Source organism: Canis lupus, chromosome 1 (assembly GCF_011100685.1).
Source record: "Canis lupus familiaris isolate Mischka breed German Shepherd chromosome 1, alternate assembly UU_Cfam_GSD_1.0, whole genome shotgun sequence".
Lineage (NCBI taxonomy): Eukaryota > Metazoa > Chordata > Mammalia > Carnivora > Canidae > Canis > Canis lupus.
The window spans coordinates 67,488,284-67,508,543 of record NC_049222.1 but is presented as its reverse complement, the minus strand read 5'-3'; the positions used below and the strand labels follow the sequence as shown (position 1 = coordinate 67,508,543).

Genomic DNA, 20,260 nt, shown 5'->3' with positions numbered 1-20,260 from the left:
ATCTTCGTTCAAGTCCACGCTGACGTGAGGAAACCTGCTGGTCTTTCTGCCGAGGTCCCTAGGCTGGTAGCAGCAGCCGGTGTACAAGTCCCACGTTTGTACTCAGCACTGAGACTATGTCGGAGGGTGGAAGCTCGAGCTGCTGTGGCATTGGGACTTCCTAGGTCCTATGACAGACAACCAGGAAATGTTCATGAAATGAAAGGTAATGAGGTTAGACTAGTGTTTTCGGACCAGTTGTCTCGCAGCTCCAGGGGAGCAGGACTGCAGCAGCCGAGGTGATGAGCTGGTAGCTTAGTGGGCAGGGCTCCAAGGAGGCAAATCCACTCTGTGTCAGAGTCTCAGGCCTAACAAAATGGACATTTTCAACTCCCGTCCTTATGTTTACACTGCCAAATACCCTTATTCCCTGAGCTTAAGTTCAGAGTGGTTAGGAGAGAGTGGTCCGGCAGCCCAGCTTGTGCAAATGAGGATCTTGGGATCTGAAATCAGAACGGATGGTGCCTGAACTTAGTTAACCCATCTCCCTGCAAGGGAAGGATGATAGGGAAAAGGGAAGATGCTCCCTCCCCGTAAACGAGGCCAATCAAGTCTTGGGCCTGTTTGTTTCCTTGTTTGATAATAAAAGACCTTTGCTTAGTAAGACTAGAGGATTGGGATCTGGATTTGAACCAGGCCTTACCTACTCTGTTTGACTTCGAATAAGTTACTAATTATACTTCAGTTGACTGATTATGTAAAGCAGATTGTTTCAGAGAGGAAATGAATCGATGCATCTTACGTACTTTGAACAATATCTGCAGCTTACTAAAAATGGAGTTCCCCTACTTACCAGTTTGCTCTCTTTCTGTGGATCTGTTCTGGAAGACAGTCAGTCCTTTCCAGGTACATTTAATGCTCAAAATGCATTGGCATTATTTTTAGCGTTTTTTTCCCTATTATTAGGTACTCCCTTTTGTTTATATGTCTACTTAGCTCTGTTACACGTAATGTCATTTCAGGTTCCTATATGATAGTGGACTCCTCAGATCATGACCCTGGAGAAAAAGCCAGACTTCAGCTGCCTACAATGAAGGAGAACGACACTCACTGTATTGATTTCAGTTACCTGTTATACAGCCAGAAAGGGTTAAATCCTGGCACTTTGAACATCCTGGTTAGGGTGAATAAGGGACCTCTTGCCAATCCAATTTGGAATGTGACTGGATTCACGGGCAGAGATTGGCTTCGGGCTGAGCTAGCAGTGAGCACCTTCTGGCCCAATGAATATCAGGTAAGCATCTGCGCTTTTTTGGTTTATGCTTTAGTGTCATTGGACCTCGTTGTGCGTCATACTTAGAGGTGAGACCTAGCCCTTTGGAACCGAGGTGGTCACTTTTGCCCCTTCCTCTCGCCCCGTTCTTGAGGACATGTTTAAATACATTGGCACACAACCTTTAAAGTAGTGAGAATATTTACACGAACTGAAAAAAACCACTAGTCTTAGGTACAAAGTCTGTTGGTTATTTGACGAAGAGCTACTTATTGACAGATCTATTTCCATGTTTCTGTTTGGGAAGAAAATGTCCTTTTTGATTTGAGTGCATTATTCAAACTGGATGGGTTTGCTGACTTCCTGACAATAACATTTGGAAAATAAACATGAAATAGTGTTTCATGAATTATATCATCTAAGGGGGAGGTATTTTGAATAGTTATTTACATTTTTTGTCAGTTACATGGAGTTTCAAAATAAGCAAACAGAGAAGGAAAAGCTATCCATGTCTCCCCCACCCCAGGAATCCTTAATATAATTATGACTAAACCAGACAATGAATAGTATCAGTATCTCCTTTATGTTTCATAAGACTTACTTTATATAGTTTAACAAAAAAAAAAAAAAAAAAAAAAAAAGGATCATTTGCCAGTTTGGAGAGTTGCTCAGAATCCTCCCCGTAAGGTGCAGTACCACTATCCCCTGCTTTTTGAAACATCACCTTACACCACTTTGCTTTTACTGAAGTGAAGTTTTAGTAAACCGTATGCTAACCGAAAGAAATCTAAAGAGGATTTCCGCTTTTCTGAAAAAAAAAAAAAAAAAAAAAAAAAAAAAAAAAAAGGTGGAAAGCTAAAATTGCCTGCAGACTCTGTTTTGCAGCGAGCCATTATGGAAGCAGCACTCAGCCCAGCTGCAAGAGGCGTCCCACCAAGCTCCTTCTCCAGGAACTACATTCAACATGTTAGCATCAGGCTACAGTAGCTTTGAACCGTGTGAGCATCTGTGCTTTATCTGGATTTATTTTTGTGCATCTGTTAACAAGATGTGTTACCTAAGGTATCAGAAGAGGCAAAAAGCTTATTATTGGGGGTCAGGGGATGTTCAAAAATTTTTCCATACAAATTAATATAATTGCTTCTTCATTTTCCCCTGTTTATGTTTATGAAAAGTTTCCTAAGAACCCTGTGCTTGCGATAGCTGGGGAAACCTGTCCCTGGGCATGTTCCAAAATTCATTTTTGTGTCAGGTCTTGAAATTCGAACTTTTAAAAGACTTGTCTCTTTGTAGTTCGTTTACAGAACCTAATGAGAATGCATATGTAAAAGTGATGTTTTAAGTTGGTCAGTGGGTGATTTATAAGCTAAAAGCAGTTCATTTCTGCTTCTTAAAAATGAACAATTTCTTCAGGTGAAACTTGTCTTTAGGTCCTGGGTTAGGAGACAGAATGCATTGTTCTAATTGCTTTGTCATGAGTTGGTTTTCTGTTTTATTAAAAAGCCTCTCACTTCATAGGTACAGTTCCACTGGGAAGGTTCTTTGTTCAGGGCTGTGTGTCTGTGGAGGTTTCAGGGGGTGTTGATTCCATTATCCCGGAGCTGCAGGATGTCGTTCCTCAGTGTCTGTCCTCCCAGGGCCCTCCCAGGAGGCGCATGTGGCTGGCGGGTGGCTGGAAGGGTAGGAAACTAATGCTAAGGGCCTGGACGCTCATCTCTGGATATGGTGGGTCCTCGTGTGCTGGGTCACCCTCACAACGCGTTGTCATCACACTGACTTCTCTAGAACCTGTCATTGGAGCTTAACCCTGAAAAGAAAAAAAGCTCTGATTTAACAAAAGAAAACTGCCAGTGGATTCAGCCTCCTTACGATAAATGTAATCCCAAATAACAAATCAGCAAAATTGTTAGAAATTTGGTGTCTAGAGTCAGATTGCCCGTGTCCAACACTTTGCTATCTGGTATCTGTTCGTTAAGGAGTCAAATTGTTAGTTCTATCTTTTAGGAAAAACACAGATGTGGATTTTGATGAATCCAACAAATAATATATCTGGGTATCACGCTAATATGCCTTCACAACTAAGAAGTAGCATCTGTATAATTAATTACCTTTTCTTGTTTTTCGCAAGATCTGTCTTTGAGTCATTGATATTAATACCATTTTCTTAGGGCACACATTGCTGCGATGCCAATTTTCATGTTGAGTTACACCTCCATGGACTGGATGATTCTTTATTCAGTCTCATTTTGCCTGACAAAGCTCCCTAGGGTTACGTAGACCTTTGGTGTTTTAAGCAAGATGCGCAAAGGTGCGTGTGCAAGTTTCAACCTGGCCAGTAAAATCTTTTTGGGGATCTTCTGACAGAGAAGAAGATTACTACGTAACTTGGAACCTGTGGGTAAACATTTCTTTCTTGCAGATTGAAATTTGAGCAATAGATCATTACTTAAGTGATTAATTACTTTTCTTTTCACATCGTTTTTCCTTAACCTGCAGAACTTAACAATCAATGAGAGCAAAACACAGATAGAATAATTTTTATTCATGTGCTTAGTGCCCAATAAATTACTTGATTAATGATTTTATTGATTCAGTCATTTAGATACCCGCTTGTACCTTATATCAGTTATTAGAAACACCAGCATGACGTAAACTATATTTATGTAGCATTTTTGCTATTAGGAAATAACATGAAAAACTTTTGACTGTTGCTTAATGCAGAGTCTTTATGGATTTTTAATATTAAAAGGTAGCCATTGCATTATGCTATGTAGGAAGCCTACGTACTTTTTAATTCTTAAAGAAACTGCATATTTTTAAAAATTTTCCTAGATTCTAGATTAAATAGACGTGTGATATGCACAGAAACTATTCTTCCTCATTTCAGTTTCTTCAATTCTCCAGAGACTTTACACTCTCCAAAACTTCTTTAAGTTTTTGTTTAACCTTCTCACTTTTTAAAATTCCTTTTTCTTTTGTATTTTTAGTGGAAATTCCTATCTTTATTTGCCTGAGCCATTCCTTACCCAACCATCGCTCCAGTACACTCCTTATCACCAGCTTCAACAACAACGACAATCAAAAAGAAAATTATCCCAGGGTGCTACTACCTTTAATTAGTATAGGATAATTTTTATGTAAAAATCATATTCCCAGAAGTAGGGTAAAAAAAAAATCCAAACCTCTACCATAAGCTAGTTCTTCTCTTCTTCCCTTTTCTGTAGAACTAAGAATCTAAAACAGATGTAGTATATCTTTGGTGTGATTTGCCCTTCCTAGAAATGTCATCCAGCCAGATGCTAAACAGAAGATGTCCCCACAGGAAATTGATCATGCTGTGGACTGTTCAATAACGAGGAGATAGCAGTTTTTGACCCCAAGAAACTTGAACTCTTACTCGAAAAAGGAAAAAAAAATACATGAAATTATGAAACAAAGGCAAAATTATGAATTTTGGTGACCTGCCAAATCAATATACGGCTCATGGACTTTGGAGCCAGCTCTTCCTTGGTGAACCTCGATTCTACTATGTAGCAGTTGTCCAGCCTGGAGTATATTCCTTAATTTTTTGAGTACAGTTTCCTTATTTGATAAATCAGTACCTAACTGATTGGGTTGTTGTATTGAGTTACCTTTACACACACACACACACACACACACACACACACACACACACACGTGTTTAGAAGGGTGTCTGACACATACTATGTGTTGACCATAAAGTCAAATCAACGTGATGGGTAAATACAAAATTTGCAAACTCTTGGATTTAGTGCATGTTCAGCATTTTCTTCTGTTTTGAAAGCGTGCTGGTCTTTTTTACGGTCACTTTTTTCTCAAGGCTTCATTTTTGTAGAGCAGTTTTAGGTTCACAACAAAATGGAGAGGAAGGTGCCGAGATTCCCCATATACCCCACGTGGCCGCACACAGGGGCCGCTCCCTCATTATCCCCATCCTCCACCACGGGGACACTGGTTGCACTGGATGAGCCTGCCCTGACACGCGCTCATCCCTCGCAGTTCACAGGGTTCACCTTTGGGGACGCACATGTGTCTAATGGCAGACAGCCATCACTAGCATCACAGGGGATTGTCACTGTCCTTGAAATCTTCTTTCCTCTGCCTATCCATCCCTCCTCCTCCATGGTGTACTTTTCAGGTTTTGTGCTTATTCCTTTATTTCTTTTTTTAAAGATCTTGTTTATTTGGGAGAGAGAGCAAGCATGAGTAGGGGCAGGGGCAGAGGGAGAGGGATGAGGGCCTGTTGCAGGGCTCCATCTCCGGACCCTACGATTTGTGTTTGTTAAAATGTCTACTGGGGGCGCCTGAGTGGCTCATTTGGTTAAGAGTCTGACTTCGGCTCAGGTCATGGTCTCAAGGTTGCAGGATGGAGCTCAGCCTTGGGCTCTGGGCTCAGCAGGGAGTCTGTCCACTGGCCGCCCCCCCCAACACCCTTCTCTCTCGTGCTCTAGCTCTCTCTCAAATAAATAAAATAAATAAAGTAAATAAAATAAATAAAATGTCTGCTTCCTTGACAGCTTATTATCATGAAGTTACCCCCCTCTAACCTCTAAGGGGCAAACAGGCGATGTCCCTTTTCTCCGGACGCTTACATTCTAGAGGGACACTGGCGGAGATAAAAATGTAAATCAGCTGTGGAGTCTGCCTTTAGGGAACCTAGTCCAGATGGGAAATGTGAGATACACATAGATAAAACTTGAGACAGTATAGCATTTGTTAAATGACTTAAGGGAAATAAATGTGAAATATGGTGGGGAAAATGAAAACAAAAGATAGATTTGTTTCCAAAGTAATTTGACGCATAAATGGGACTATCATTCTTGCCTCTTGATTCCTGTATTTCTAGATTAGTATGCTTTTCACCACACCACATTGTTTTTCCTAAACCACAGTTCTTGAAAGCCAACACTTTCTATGGTGAAAGAGAACAAGCAAATGTAAATTTCGCTTAAGACATAAGCATTGCATTGATATATTAATATATAAGGAACCCTTTCTCACCTGTGTCTTGAGAGCAACAGATGTCTTTTTGGCTCAGTATACTGATTATAGAAAGTATCCTTATATATTTTTTATATTTGCCATGGTTGCAAGTTGCTAATTCTACCTATTTTTTTAGGCCTCAAGTGACTACTGTAAAATTTCGAATTGATCACCAAGTAGAAGTAAAAAGAAAAAAAAATAAAACCACCCAAAACATTATGAGACATTATCTCAGTATTAAATTTCAATGGAAGATCAACACACCTCTAAAAGTATAATTTTCTCCAGTCTGGAAATCTGACCTGTGTTGTATGCATAAAACTCAGTCCTGCTTTGGGATTAAATCCATTAGTTTCTTATGAACAGTGAGGTTGTTACCAAATGAGGCAGGCAGACATAACTTCCAGAACTATTAGTGGAAACCTAATCTGCTGTTTTCCATTAACTGGGTGCACATCATTAATCACAAAAATGATGCATGTTGAAAACTACAGGGGTTTGGCCAGAGACTAGAAAGTGATAATGTAGCACAATGTGTCTTTTTGTTTTTTTGTTTTTTGTTTTTTTTTTTTTCCTGATTCACTGAGTAACAAACACTGAACTTTTGCAACTCATTTTCTTCACATTTTCTGTTGGCCTGAAAAAATGGAAGAACTGGACAGGCAGGCATGAGATTTTCTGTTTTTGTCTCCTTTTTAAAGCTTTATGTTAACGTGCATTGCTCTGATGTTTTGGCAATGGGGTGATTGTTACACTCCAGAGATACTGCTGGCTTTGGATCTAAGAAGATTAGGACTTAAAGCAAGTGACTGTTTACTTAAATAAAAAGTCTCTCAAAGATTGATCTTTGGGGATGGGGCTCAAGTAGGAGCATGCTTAGGAACCAGCCATGCAAAGAGTGAGGAAAAGAGCTCTTGGAACATTTCCAATTCATACTTGTCCTCATTCAACCATGTAGAGTCCCCCCGAAGGAAGGAGAGAGGCAAGGTCTTTCTTTCCTCGAGTATTAGTTTGCTTGGCTGCCATAACCAAGCACTACAGACCTGGGGTGGCGCAAGCAACAGAAATTTTCTTCTCTCCTGCTGGGAAGTGTAAAGAGCAGGAGGCTGGGCTCTCTGGCTCCGGGTGAGAGCTCCCCTCCGGGCTCGTAGATGGCCACCGTCTCACTGTGTCCTCACCTGTTGGAGAGAGACAGCTTTTCCTCTTCTTCCTCTAAGGGCACCGGGCCTATCAGCTTAGGGTCCCTTATCACTTCATGTCACCGTAATTAGCTCCCAAAGGCCCCGTCTCCAAATACAGTGACAGGATTTGGGCTTCAACATGAATTTGGGGTTGTGGGGGCGAGAATTCAGTCCATGGAACTAGATGTATATTGCACCTATGACTTTTTTATGTAGAAGCATTACAAATGACCCGGCTCATCATCTGGTATGACAGTGTTGCAGATGTTATCTGTCCAGTATTCATTCCCCTCTCCTTTTTGTACACTGCAGGAATCTCTTCCACCCTCCTTACTGCCCTGTCTTCCTTTGCAGGTAGGGGTGGCCCTAGGACACGCTCCAGCCATGAGTTAGGAGGGCAGATCTGCCGGGGGTACTTCTTGGAAAGATGTTTGTCCCTGATTTTTTTTTAATTTATTTTTATTTTATTTATTTATTTATGAGAGACAGAGAGAGAGAGACAGAGAGGCAGAGACACAGGCAGAGGGAGAAGCAGGCTCCATGTAGGGAGCCTGGTGTGGGGCTTGATCCCGGACTCCAGGATCACACCCTGGGCCGAAGGTGGTGCTAAATCACTGAGCCACCTGGGCTGCCCTGTCCCTGATTTAAAAAAAAAAAAAAAAAAAAAAAAAAAAGACTTGTTTTTTCATGAGAGCGTGATAATTGGCACTATTGCAGTTATCCTGTAACCGTGAGGAAGGAGATGAACTGAGGGTAAGAGCACAGGGAATGGAAGGAGCCAGGGCCCTACCTCTGGCAAAGTAATAACAACAATAATATTTAAAATAAAAACTATTTTTTTTCAAGATTTTATTTGTTCATTCATGAGAGACAGAGAGAGAGGCAGAGACCCAGGCAGAGGGAGAAGCAGGCCCCACACAGGGAGCCCGACGTGGGACTCGATCCCGGGTCTTCAGGATCATGCCCTGGGCTGCAGGCGGTGCTGAACCCCTGAGCCACCTGGGCTGCCCAAATAAAAACTATTTTGAAACAACTTTTAGATGAGTATTCTCCTGTGCAGACAGAGGCATCCTAATGGCCTGTGTCACATCTTTGAGCTGCCAAGGAGGGTGCTGCCGCTATCCTTTGGGGATAGCACCCGTGAGGCCTGCGGCTGGATTAAAAGCACACACCTCTGCCGATGGAGGAGACCGTTTTCCAGTCCCGTTGTACAGAGAAGACAGCCCTGTACACCTGAAAGTGTAAACCGGGCTGTAAGGCAGCGAGTCCGTGGCCGGAGGGAGGAGGCCGCGCTGGGTGACCGCGAGGCCCGTCGGGTCCGTTGCTTGTCCAGGACAGCAGGCTGCGTGCGGACTTGGGTGTCCGCCGCCTTCAGCTGGATTTGGTATTGGATCAGGAGCTAAGGGAACGTTCCTTGTCTTCACGCAAGGGCTACGTTGCAGAACCGTTCCCACCTTTTCCTCTTCAGCATCCAGCCTTGCTCCCGGGCGCGGACTCTGGCCCGTCCTCCTCACATTCTCTACACACCCTCTGTGTGACGGGCTCTTAAGGAAGCAGCCTTTTGCTGCTAATGTGTAATCCTAATGACTTCCTAGTCGTTTCATTTGAATTGCTCCAAGTGGGTTTGGACAAACTCCCGTGTCATTATAGTCCTTGTTTTCGTGAAACTTGCAAGCCTGTGAGGACGCCCCCTCCCTGGGCCCCGCGGCGATCTGCTCTACTTATAAAAGCATCTGCTTCCCGCCGCCTTTAGGTTCTGGCCGACTCCTTGATGAAACCCACAGTTTGCAAATAAATGCAGACAAATGAGGGAGGGGGTCCTGCCCGAGAGCACACTGACCCCCCCGCCCCCAGCCCCGGCATGCAGCACGGAGGCCCCGGGTCCCGCGCGCACCTGCCTTGGTGGGCGGGAGGCCACGGCCCGTCACTGATGCTCCAGAGAACCATTCCCAGGAATGAACTCACTTCTCCTTTAATAGCGGGTTGGCGAGTAACGAGCAGTAAGGAGAGTGGCCTAGTGTGTGTTCAGCGTGTGACTTTTTTTCTTTTTTTTTGTCTTCAGGAGATGGTGTTATCCGGGAGGCCTGGGGACACAGGTGCCCCAAAGGGGGTGGAAGGGATGTGCTTGCTCCCCTGCACCCAGCCCGGCTCGTTGAGTGTGCACGGACACCCCCTGCTCCCTTGTTCTCCACACCTCCTTATTGATTATTTAGCATACGTTTACAGGGCTCATCTCTGTGTACTCAGATTAAAAAGTGTATCTACTGGGGCAGGATTCCTAACCAAACACCAACCCCTCTCCCCCCCCCAAAAAAAACTGAGTTTTTCCTTCTCATCAGTTTAATGATGCCTCTGACAATGCTGTGCCACATATCCATGCAGCATCACCATATCATGGAAGAAAGCAGAGACAACAATTTAAGATGAATTCTTCATTCAGTTATTTTTGTCTGCAGACTTTGATAGTTAATTGGAATTGTTCTCCCTTTTTTTTATTTCCCTTTTTTTTTTTTAGGCTTTCAAGTTTCTGTACAACTTGAATTTTTGTGTGCCCTCTGTCCATTTCCACTTCAAAGAGTGCTTTTTTATTTATTTATTTTTCTTATTTTAGGCTACTTGCAGTATGTGAACAAAATTACTGGCTCTTCACAGGAAGAACAAAACTGAGTGACATTATGTTTTTATTTAAAATTTAACTTGTATGCTGCGGGGATTTCAGTTTCTTAGACCATGATGGAAAAATTAAAGGATATAATTATCTATTTTACTGTGAGTTTTTCAATGGAGAAAATATTGTAGGAAGGAAATCTAAAGGAAATGCCAGGCCTGGTTATAGTTTGTATCTGTTTTACTATTTCTTTAGACGATATTAAAGACAATCTATTCTGTTGCCAGTAATAGAAGTTGGGATATGAAGGGAAACAAACTTTGGATGCTGTAAATTAAAACATCCACTTTTGTAATCTAGTGGAAAATTTATGATTAATTTTAGTTGTTATCATTTTCAAAAGGTGTTTTTAAAACTATCATTATAAAACTAGCTGCTACATGTTATTTCTGCATTTAGTTTTATAAATAACCGTTGCACACACCACTGGAATTCCCTGATGAGATTTAGATTCTTAATATTCTTTGAATGATCTTTTAAAAAATCATTCTTCTCAGCAGTAAATTCTTCTGGAAGCAGTAAATCAATTCTCATTTTATGTTCAAAAATAAGGTCTGTAGTCATAAATTTATACCAAGTGATAATTCAATACAGTAATAAAGAATGGAAAATTTCTAGCACCTGGAGATCAAAGTTTAGTTCAAACCTCAACATCTTTAGATCTGAGTATTTTGCAACAACAGCACAAATATCATACTTGGAAATAGATACAGTGATTCTCCAGGTTAATATTTATTTAAAAAAAAACACACTTTTGGTTTGGTTGTGAGCTTCGTAATATAAGGCTTTCAAAGGGGATGAAGTCCGCTTAGCACCATAAATACCAGGGTGGGTTTCTTTGTTGTGGTTGTTGTTATTTATTTATTTTTTGGTTGCTCTTCATCTTTTTTCTGCTGTGTTTTCACCTCTTCCTGGTTTTCTCCCCTCTTGGCAGTGGAGGGGAATTGTAAGCAGAACAATAAACACATTACCAAATAATTTTATTTATTGAATATATATATTATTGAATATTTATATATGATATTGAATTATTGAATGTTATATACTCTCTATATATTTATATATATTACATTAGTATTGTGACATGCTACATGCGAATTAAGTCTTATTTTGTGTGTGTGTCAGTATAATATAGAATGGAGGCCACTTTGTATACCGGGTAAAGGTTTGAGCTGCATGTCACTGGCCTGTGTTTGATTCCATGCCCAGTGGTCGATACCTCCTTGCCCATTGAGTGACTATTTTGGGGGATCTTTTGAGTTTCAGTCCCTGAAGTATGGGGTGTTAGCTGGTCTTACATGCGTTTGATGAGGTTCAAAGGAGGTAATGAAAGCTGCGAAGTCATCTATGTAAAGCTTGTATTTACAAATGGGAGACTCGCACTAAAGCTAGCAAAGTAACACAAGGAACATATTTGAAAGGATTTGAGATTCGGTCACAGCATAAGGAAAGTGGAAGATCCAAGAAGCCTGAAGAAGACCTGGAACCCAGAGTAGCCCTGAGGACAACAGCAACTTTGACTTCCTCTGTGAAGGTCAACTGTGAACAACTCACTTCTTTATCAGTTTGACAGATATTTATCAAGCAACCTACTCTATGCCAGGCACTCTTCTGGCCGCTGGGATGCACTGTGCTGAGGTCTCAAAGTTCCCTTTCTCCCTGAATTCCAGTCTTGGGCGGGGGATAAGTAATTAAATGAGAAAAAGATTAGAATCTAAGAAGTGCTATGCAGATAACTAAGATAGAATAATGACAGTTAGGCCTTGGAAAGCACCTTAGACCAGGTTGTTTAGGGAGAGCTGGTTGTTTGAGAAGATGACTTTCAACCTGGAGATCGGAATGGCAAAAAGGACGTAAGCACACTAAGATCATAAAGAATGCATTAGAGTCAGAGAAAACAGCTAAATGAAGGCTCTTAAATCTGGAAGGAGATTGGCATGGTAGAGGGACAGAGACAGGCCTAGGGGTCAATGATGAGATGGGGAGATTCTCGTAATGTGGAACTCTGTAATCCAAGGGAAAGTCTGAAGTCCTTTTTTGAAGATTGTCATCAAGAGCTTCTATTTACTCACTTTGGGTCTCTTCTTATCCACGATTCCACATGTATGCTCTTTGGTCTTTCCGGTGCTTACTCTCCAGTCACAGCTCTGGTGGTTTTCCATCTTGATAATGGTAACATTCTCCTGACTCTTATAAATCAGTTACTCTTCTTGGGATGCTAATTTGCTGATAATTGCATTGCTCAGATTTTGCCAGTGTTTCCTTGAACTTCGAATGATTAGCCATCATTTGAGGCCCTTCATAATTTAGCTTCAGTCAACTGCTTCAAATCTCTCTACCATCATTATTTTTTTCTTGGCACCATCTGCTTAATAAATTGCAAACTGCTCTAGCTGTGCTTTGGACAATTTAGGCACTTTGTGTGTGTGCGTGTGTGTGTGCGTGTGTGTGAATTTGCACACAGTATATCTATCTTCTCAAGTGCCTTTGTGTCTTTCTTTCCCTTGTCACTACGAAGCCTTTGCTAGGCACTTCAGTTCTCATATCTGTGTTGCTTACATGGCTAGACATTTAGCTTTTAGTATTTCATATAGTTTTGTGTCTTGTGCCTCCAAGTAGACTGTGGGGTATGCCCTGAGGACAGTGTAATACTTACGTGGTGCTTTGTATTTTATAAAGCAGTTTGACAAATTAAAAAAATCAGCCTTACAATGATACGAGGTCACAAGGAAGAGTATGATGATTTGTATTTTAGTGGAAAGGACTGACAGATGATATAAGTGACTTGTGTAGGGTCATCTTACTAGCTAGAATTGAGTTAGGTTCCCTAAAGATAAATTCTAGTATCTCTCTACTGTGCCGGGCTGTTTGTTTATTGATAATGACTTTCCAGTCTTGGTGTCAAAAGCAAATTGTACTTGCTGATGAAATATTAAGCGATGGGATGAGAGTAGGGTTATAATTTTTTCATTTTCATGCAGTTTTTCAGGAGACATTTTCTTTTTTTTTTGTCTTTCTTCCTTTTTCAGAGAGAGAAAGGGAGAGCAGGAGAGGGACAGAGCAAGAACCTCTCCTTGTGGGGCTCAGTCTCACAACCCTGAGATCATGACCCCGGCTAAAACCAAGAGTCAGGTGCTCAACTGACTAAGGTACCCAGACACCCCAGGAGACATTTTCTTAATATTACTTGGTAGTATTTCTTTAAAAAAATAAGTACTTTTATGGCCTAAGAATTGATTGGATGAAGTAAGCTTAATGCTTAAGGGACAACTCAGAACTTTGGTGGATTGGATTTCAATTCATTTTCACAACCAACCAAGTATTTATTGAGTTGTTACTACATGCTAAATTTGGGGAGAAACCAAACAAGTACGAAAATAGTTTTAGGGATGCCTGGGTAGCTCAGTGATTGAGCCTCTGCCTTTGGCTCAGGTCGTGACCCCGGGGTCCTGGGATCGAGTCCCACATGGAGCTCCCTACAGGCAGCCTGCTTCTCCTTCTGCCTGTGTCTCTGCCTTTTTCTCTGTGTCTCTCGGGAATAAATAAATAAAATCTTAAATAATTTTATACTTTTGTTTAGGGAATATAAAATTCACCAAGGAGATTGGCCATGTGTTTATATAAGTTTTTGTGGTAAGTGATGATTAAATGGGATTTTGTTACATAATTATGTCAAAATGTATACATGTTTGGAAATACTGTGATAAGATAATAGGAAAAAAAACAAGACTTTTGAGGGAGATGGAACATCCATATCGGCTGTCTTGTATTGTTATTTAATTAAATGTCCAATGGAGTGAAGAAAACCATACTATCAATGGAACTCTGAGAAGGAAGCAACACCTGGGTTCTTTGGTCAGACAAAAATGGAGCTGTGTCTGGGAATATAAGGGGCGGAGTTGAAGGGGGTTTAGGTTTCCCAGTTACAAGGCACAGATAGTGCCTTCAGGTACTAAGAGGGGACAGCCACACTGGTCTGGCTGAAGTCAGGGTCTTGAAATTGGGAGCGGTGATAGATTCCATGGAATGGCTTAGATCCCAATACTGAGAAGTATCTGAATCCAGGTTATGGGGTTTGTTTTATTTTGATTCCTAACTGCTGGTGGCTCACTCAGAAGAAGAGTCTATTTAGCAGAGCAGCGTGATGACAGTAATGATTTTTAACACTCATTTTTTCAAGACTGAGCTCAGCAGATCAAAGGTGGGCCCTGACTTAGCATTTGCTGGCCATGCGCACCTCTATTATCCAAGCTCCATCTGTTCACACCAGACTCTTGATGTTGTGACATTGGACAGTTTGGAGGATGGCCTGTTGGGGGGTGGGGGGCAAGGCCTACTTTTGTTACTTAGTTCCCTTTTCCCTTTCTGCTAGGTCGAGATTTATTTGTTATGAAAGGTAATCAGGTTTTGGCAGACAGACTCTCATTAGGAAAAAAGAAAAAAAAAAGGATTCAAGGATTCTTCCTTTGTCAACAGAATTGCTAAATTTTGTTCCTTTAAAGCCTTTTCTTTCTGCTGGGATCACTGGGGAACGTTCCCTTATTATAAAGGATGAAGGATGTCCAGATGATGCTCTTCTCTTCATCTGCCCGTTAAATCCTTAATCTCCTACACCTGGGTGGCTTCTAATCCTTTATGCGCTCTGGGTACCAGTGGTTCCAAGTCCTGTGTCACGCGTGCCCTGTAAGTTTCCTCGTGCCAGAGAAGGTCATCCTGTGCCCCAAGTTGTCCCGGACAGTAGAGCGACTTGCCATTCGCAGATGACCTTGGCAGTTTTAATGCGACTCAGTTGGTGAATGGCACGCCCTGCCTGCACGGTGGCCGGCGGCCGGAGGGCCCCTGCCCCCTTGAGGTTCCCTTGGGCCCGAGGTCCTCGCTCTTTTCCTCGCGGCCACTTACTCCACTTGCTCCTTGGTTTGGGGCCAGGTGGGTTACTTAGTCATGGGCCTGACTTGTGAGGCACAGAAGTCTGAGGTCAGTGTGGTTTGGGGTCTTTGGGTTGTTCGGGAGGAGAGTCCGGCAGAGGGTGCAGGAGGCAGAGGCGGGCTGCCCTGCGTGGTGACTGCGGCACCCGCGCCCCCATGGGCTGCCTTGTCGGGGGGCTCAGGCCCTGAGGCCGGGTCAGCCTGGAGCCTCAGCCGTCGAGGTCCCCCAGCAGGTGGGATCCGCGCTCATGGGGTCCTGCGTCCCAGCCACTCGCCAAGGGGGAAGGGAGGTGCAGCCTGGCCCGTGTTCTCCGAGGAAAGCCCGGGAGGGTCACTGGGAGCTGCTTCCCACGCGGGTGGCCGAGCAGGGGCCAGCTCACCAGCCTGGGGGTGGGGGTGGGGGACCCTGCCATCCGGGACCCTTGCACCTCGCATCAGCCGTCGTGCGAATGCACCACGATGGTTTGGAGAAGCCGCGGCTGGAGCCACCTCCCTAGTGTCCGTCTTCGCACCGCTAAGACCCGAGGACGGCGAGCCTCACCTTTGCCCTGGGATTACCTGCAGAGGGCAGGCCGGGTGCCCGGGGAGGGAGGCGCTCCCCGGGAGAATCATGTTTGTCAGGTTTGAGGGGAAGGAGAAGGAATGATAATAATAGCAAAAATATAGAGGACTCTTAATTTGGAGGGAGTCCTTTGGATAAGACGCCTTGGAGAGAGGCTGTGCGTCCGGGTTTCCTCGCCAGCAACACGAGGCGGTGACACCTGTAGACGGGCCACCCCGCCTCCCGCTGCCACAGAGCTGGGAGGCAGGAAGTCCGACTGGTCGTGGCCTTGCGGGGGTGCGGGGGGGCGGCCGCGCTCGCACCTACACCTGCCGCGCTCGCATCTGCACCTGCCGCGTTCGCACATGCACCTGTACCTGCACCTGCCGCGCTCACACCTGTACCTGCTGCGCTCTCACCTGCACCTGCCGTGCTCTCGCCTGCTGCGCTCACCTGCACGTGCCGTGCTCGCACCTGCCGCGTGCTCGTACCTGCACCTGCCGCGCTCTCACCTGCACCTGCCAGAGCTCTCAGCTGCACCTGCCGCACGCTTGCACCTGCACCTGCCGGGCTCCCACCTGTACCTGCCGGGCTCGCACCTGCACCTGCTGCGCCCCGCCTGGGCCGCTGTGCGCCGTGGACGGACGGACGGACGGACTGAAGGCCCGACCGCCCGAGGGGCCCTGTCGAAGGCCGATTCCTCCGCGCGTCCCCTCCCACTTCCGCCCCGGGAGCAGCGCTCCTGAGGAAGAACCTTGCCTTCGGCCCGGGATGGGGGCGGGGGGTGGGGGCGCCCCCGCGGGACCCTTGACCCGGGCCCTGGAGAGAAGTCCGCCAGGTGCGCAGGTGGGTCCCGTGGAACGAGCGATTGACCCTTTGGCCTAAGGAGCACGTTCCGGGGCAGGCTTGTCTGTCGCTGGCGGCGGTGTGCCGGCGGCGGAGGGGACAGGGCGGAGCTGTGGGGTCCGCTGTGGGTCCGCTGTGGGTCCGCACCACGACCGGGATCGCACCATCCGCCGGGGGCGCGGCATCCCGAGGTGCTCTCCTTCCTTGGGCGTCCCCGCGCGTTTCGCCCGGCCCGGCCTGTGCCGCCTGCCCGCCGGCGCCCCCGACCGCCTCCGATGTCCCTCGATGTCCCCCGACCCCTCGACACCCCCGACACCCCCCGACGCCCCCCGACCTCCCGATCCGCCATCATCCCCCGACGCCCCCCAACCCCTCGACGCCCCTGACGGCCCCCTACCGCCCCCGACCCCCCCGACCCCCTCGACACCCCTGACGCCCCCCAACCGCCTCGACGCCCCCAATCCCCCCACGCTCCCCGACGCCCCCGACCTCCAGATCCACCGACGCCCCCCGACGCCCCCGACCCCCCGACGCCCCCCTGCCTGCGGATCTGAAGGCCGGGGGCGGGGTGACCTGGGGGCTATGCGGGGCCTTCCCGCGGCCGCCGGGTTCTCTGGAGCCTCCCTCCCCCGAGCCCGCCCCAACCCCTTCCGTGCGCTGAGAGCTTCCGTCTCCGGGCGACCGACCGGAGGCTCCTCGCTTTTATCGACTCTTTGTGCTCTTGACTTCTCTGCAGCAGTGACGTGACCACACCTTCTTCTCCCTCCTGAGATCTAAGCACCTGTATCTACTTGTATTTAGAAACAAAAAACCCAACTCTGACCATTTATCCCTCCTCTCTTTTTCTGGTCTTTCTCATCCAGAGTATTAGTTTTATAAATAATGTATTTTTAATATGAAACAAATATTTAATGAATATATAAATATATAGAGAGTTTTATATAATATATACAAAGTAGTATTTTTATGAATGTATGACTGTGTACAAGATATACAGAACAATAAATAAATGTACATGTACCAAGACACTAAAATAACATCACTGGAATCGACTGAGAGCTCCTTTTTTTAAAAATTTTTATTTATTTATGATAGTCACACAGAGAGAAAGAGAGAGGCAGAGACATAGGCAGAGGGAGAAGCAGGCTCCATGCACCGGGAGCCCAATGTGGGATTCGATCCCGGGTCTCCAGGATCGCGCCCTGGGCCAAAGGCAGGCGCTAAACCGCTGCGCCACCCAGGGATCCCTGAGAGCTCCTTTCTATTAAAACCTTTCTTCTATCCCAAAGAAAACAGTATTCTGAATTTGATGGTCATCATTTTCTTCCTAGTTCCTTACCTTATTTAAATATTTTGTCAATGTTCGTATGTTTTTGAGATATTCTGTAAATTATATCACATTTTGTACATTTTTGGCCACTTGATCCATCTCCACCCACACCCATTCCCATATTTTTTGTGGAACTGTAACTCTTTTTCTCTGCTGTATTACATTTTTGAATACACTAAAATTAATTATCCAGTCTTCTGCCTATGGACATTTGTGTTGTTCCTGGATTTCCTAACTGCTATATTTAAAAACAGTATTGTGGGAAACGATTCTGGGAAACGAACTAGGGGTGGTGGAAGGGGAGGTGGGCGGGGGGTGGGGGTGACTGGGTGACGGGCACTGAGGTGGGCACTTGATGGGATGAGCACTGGGTGTTATTCTATATGTTGGCAAATTGAACACCAATAAAAAATAAATTTATAAAAAAACAAAAACCACAACTTTGGCTATCAGTGTGTGTGGGTTTTTTTGTTTGTTTGTTTGTTTGTTTTTTAAGATTTTAAAAAATTTGTTGACCTGAAAGAGAGTGCACACAGAGGCTGGGGGAAAAAACAGTATTGTTCCTTTGTGTACATTCTTGTACATGTGTCTTCTTGCACATGTCTAGGGTCTTCTCCAGTAGTGAAATGGCAAAATTATGGAGGATATACATATTTTACTTGATGCCACTAAGTTATTTGCTAAAATGATTGAACAGTTAGTACTTCAATCAGCACTATGTAATTTCTTTTATTACATATTCTTGTCAGATGCAACATTATTTGGTATTGTTATATTTTCAGATTTTTCAGATTGGTAGTTTTAGCTTTTTCAGATTTTTTTCCCCATTGGGTGGTGTAAAATTGTGGCAAAAATTTGCATTCCTTCGACTATCTGAATTTCTCTGACTGCTCTTGAGTTTGAGTATATTTTCAAATGTTTGACATTTTTATTTCTACTTTTTTCAAGTGTCTGTGTCTTTAGTCCATTTTTCTATCGGTTTCTCTACTGCTTATCAGTTGGTAGTTTGTGTGTGTGTGTTTAAATCTAGTCTAGATATTAATCATTTGACAAAATGTGTCTTTTTTGGGTTTGGATCTATTTCTTGGCTTTTATTGCAGTTCCTTGGACAAAATTCTAGTTTTACTGTTGATGATTTTATTGATTTTTTTTAAATCACAGATTTAAAAAATATTTTAAGAAACCTTTCCAACTCTGAGGTTATTTTGTTCTATATTTTTCTTTAAAAAAAAAAAAAGATTTTATTTATTTATTCGTGAGAGAGGCAGAGACATAGGCAGAGGGAGAAGCAGGCTCCCTGCAGGGAGCACGATATGGGACTCGATCCCGGGACCCTGGGATCACAAACTGAGCCAAAGGCAGATACTCAACCACTGAGGCACCCAGATGCCCCTGTTCTATGTTTCTTTAAAAAGATAATGACTTGCCTTTCAAATTTAAGTATTTAATAGCTTTGGAATTGATTTTATACATGGTGTGAGGTAGGGCTTCTTATAATAGTCTTCTTAGTGCTGGGCTTATGCATGTGCATTGTTCTCCCTCCCTCCTTCTCCATTCCTTCTGTGTGTGCTTGTGTGTGCGTGTGTGTGCACTTAACATATATTTGCATTTTGTGTACATATATGTATTTTTTTTCTCCTGAGCTCTGAGCCCTCTAGTTTCTGACTGCCTGCTAGAAACTGTCTTGTTGATGTCTATCATCTTAACCTTATAAAATAGAACTTTACCCAAACTCAATCCCAGTGTTCACCCCCACGTCTAACGAGTTCCTGAGTCCTTTAAATATTTCTTTTGAATGGAGTCTTTGACTTTATTTCTACTATAAACTGTTTCATACCATGTCACCTAATCCTCAGACCTTTGTTACATCTCACAACTTTCTGAATCTATTTTTTTTTAAGATCTTATTTTTTTTTATTCATGAGAGACAACTCTGAGAGAGGCAGAGACACAGGCAGAGGGAGAAGCAGGCTCCATGTAGGGAGCCCGATGTGGGACTCGATCCCGGGACTCTGGGATCACACCCTGAGCTGAAGGCAAACACTCAACCACTGAACCACCCAGGAGTCCCTTGAATATATTTTTCCACACTGATACCATGTCACTATTAATTTTTCTAAAGAAGGACTTTGATTCTCTCAAATTAAAATATTAAAATACCTTTGTTAACTCCCCATTGTCCTTATGTGAAAGTGTCTGGTCTCTGTTGCTGTCCAGTGTCTTTTTTTTTTTTTTTAAGATTTTATTTATTTGCTGTCCAGTGTCTTATGTCTACTTTCAACTCTATTTTCCTTTATCTTCCACTGGGAAATCTCTCTTCTAAATTAGTTTCTTTTTAAATTGACTTGTACTTTCTGTGTCAATTACTTCATTCCATTGAACTTATTGTTCTACTTTCTGGAAAATCTAAAGCAAACCCTTGCTGTCATTCTTTTGGCATTCATCATCAACTGAATTATAATTTCCTGACTATTTTTTGTTGAACTGAGGTACCAATTCTTATATATTTTTTT

The 20,260-nt window shown here is 43.9% G+C and overlaps 1 protein-coding gene across 6 annotated transcripts in view; it reads left to right on the top strand.

Moving 5' to 3' along the window:
- Window positions 1–20,260, top strand: part of PTPRK (protein tyrosine phosphatase receptor type K) — a 546,322-nt gene that overhangs the window by 197,857 nt on the left and 328,205 nt on the right. For all 6 annotated transcript variants that reach the window (XM_038526752.1, XM_038526753.1, XM_038526755.1 and 3 more), the window contains exon 3: window positions 1,002–1,273. In XM_038526752.1, the coding sequence (XP_038382680.1) occupies window positions 1,002–1,273 (272 nt within the window). The remainder of the gene's footprint in view (window positions 1–1,001; window positions 1,274–20,260) is intronic.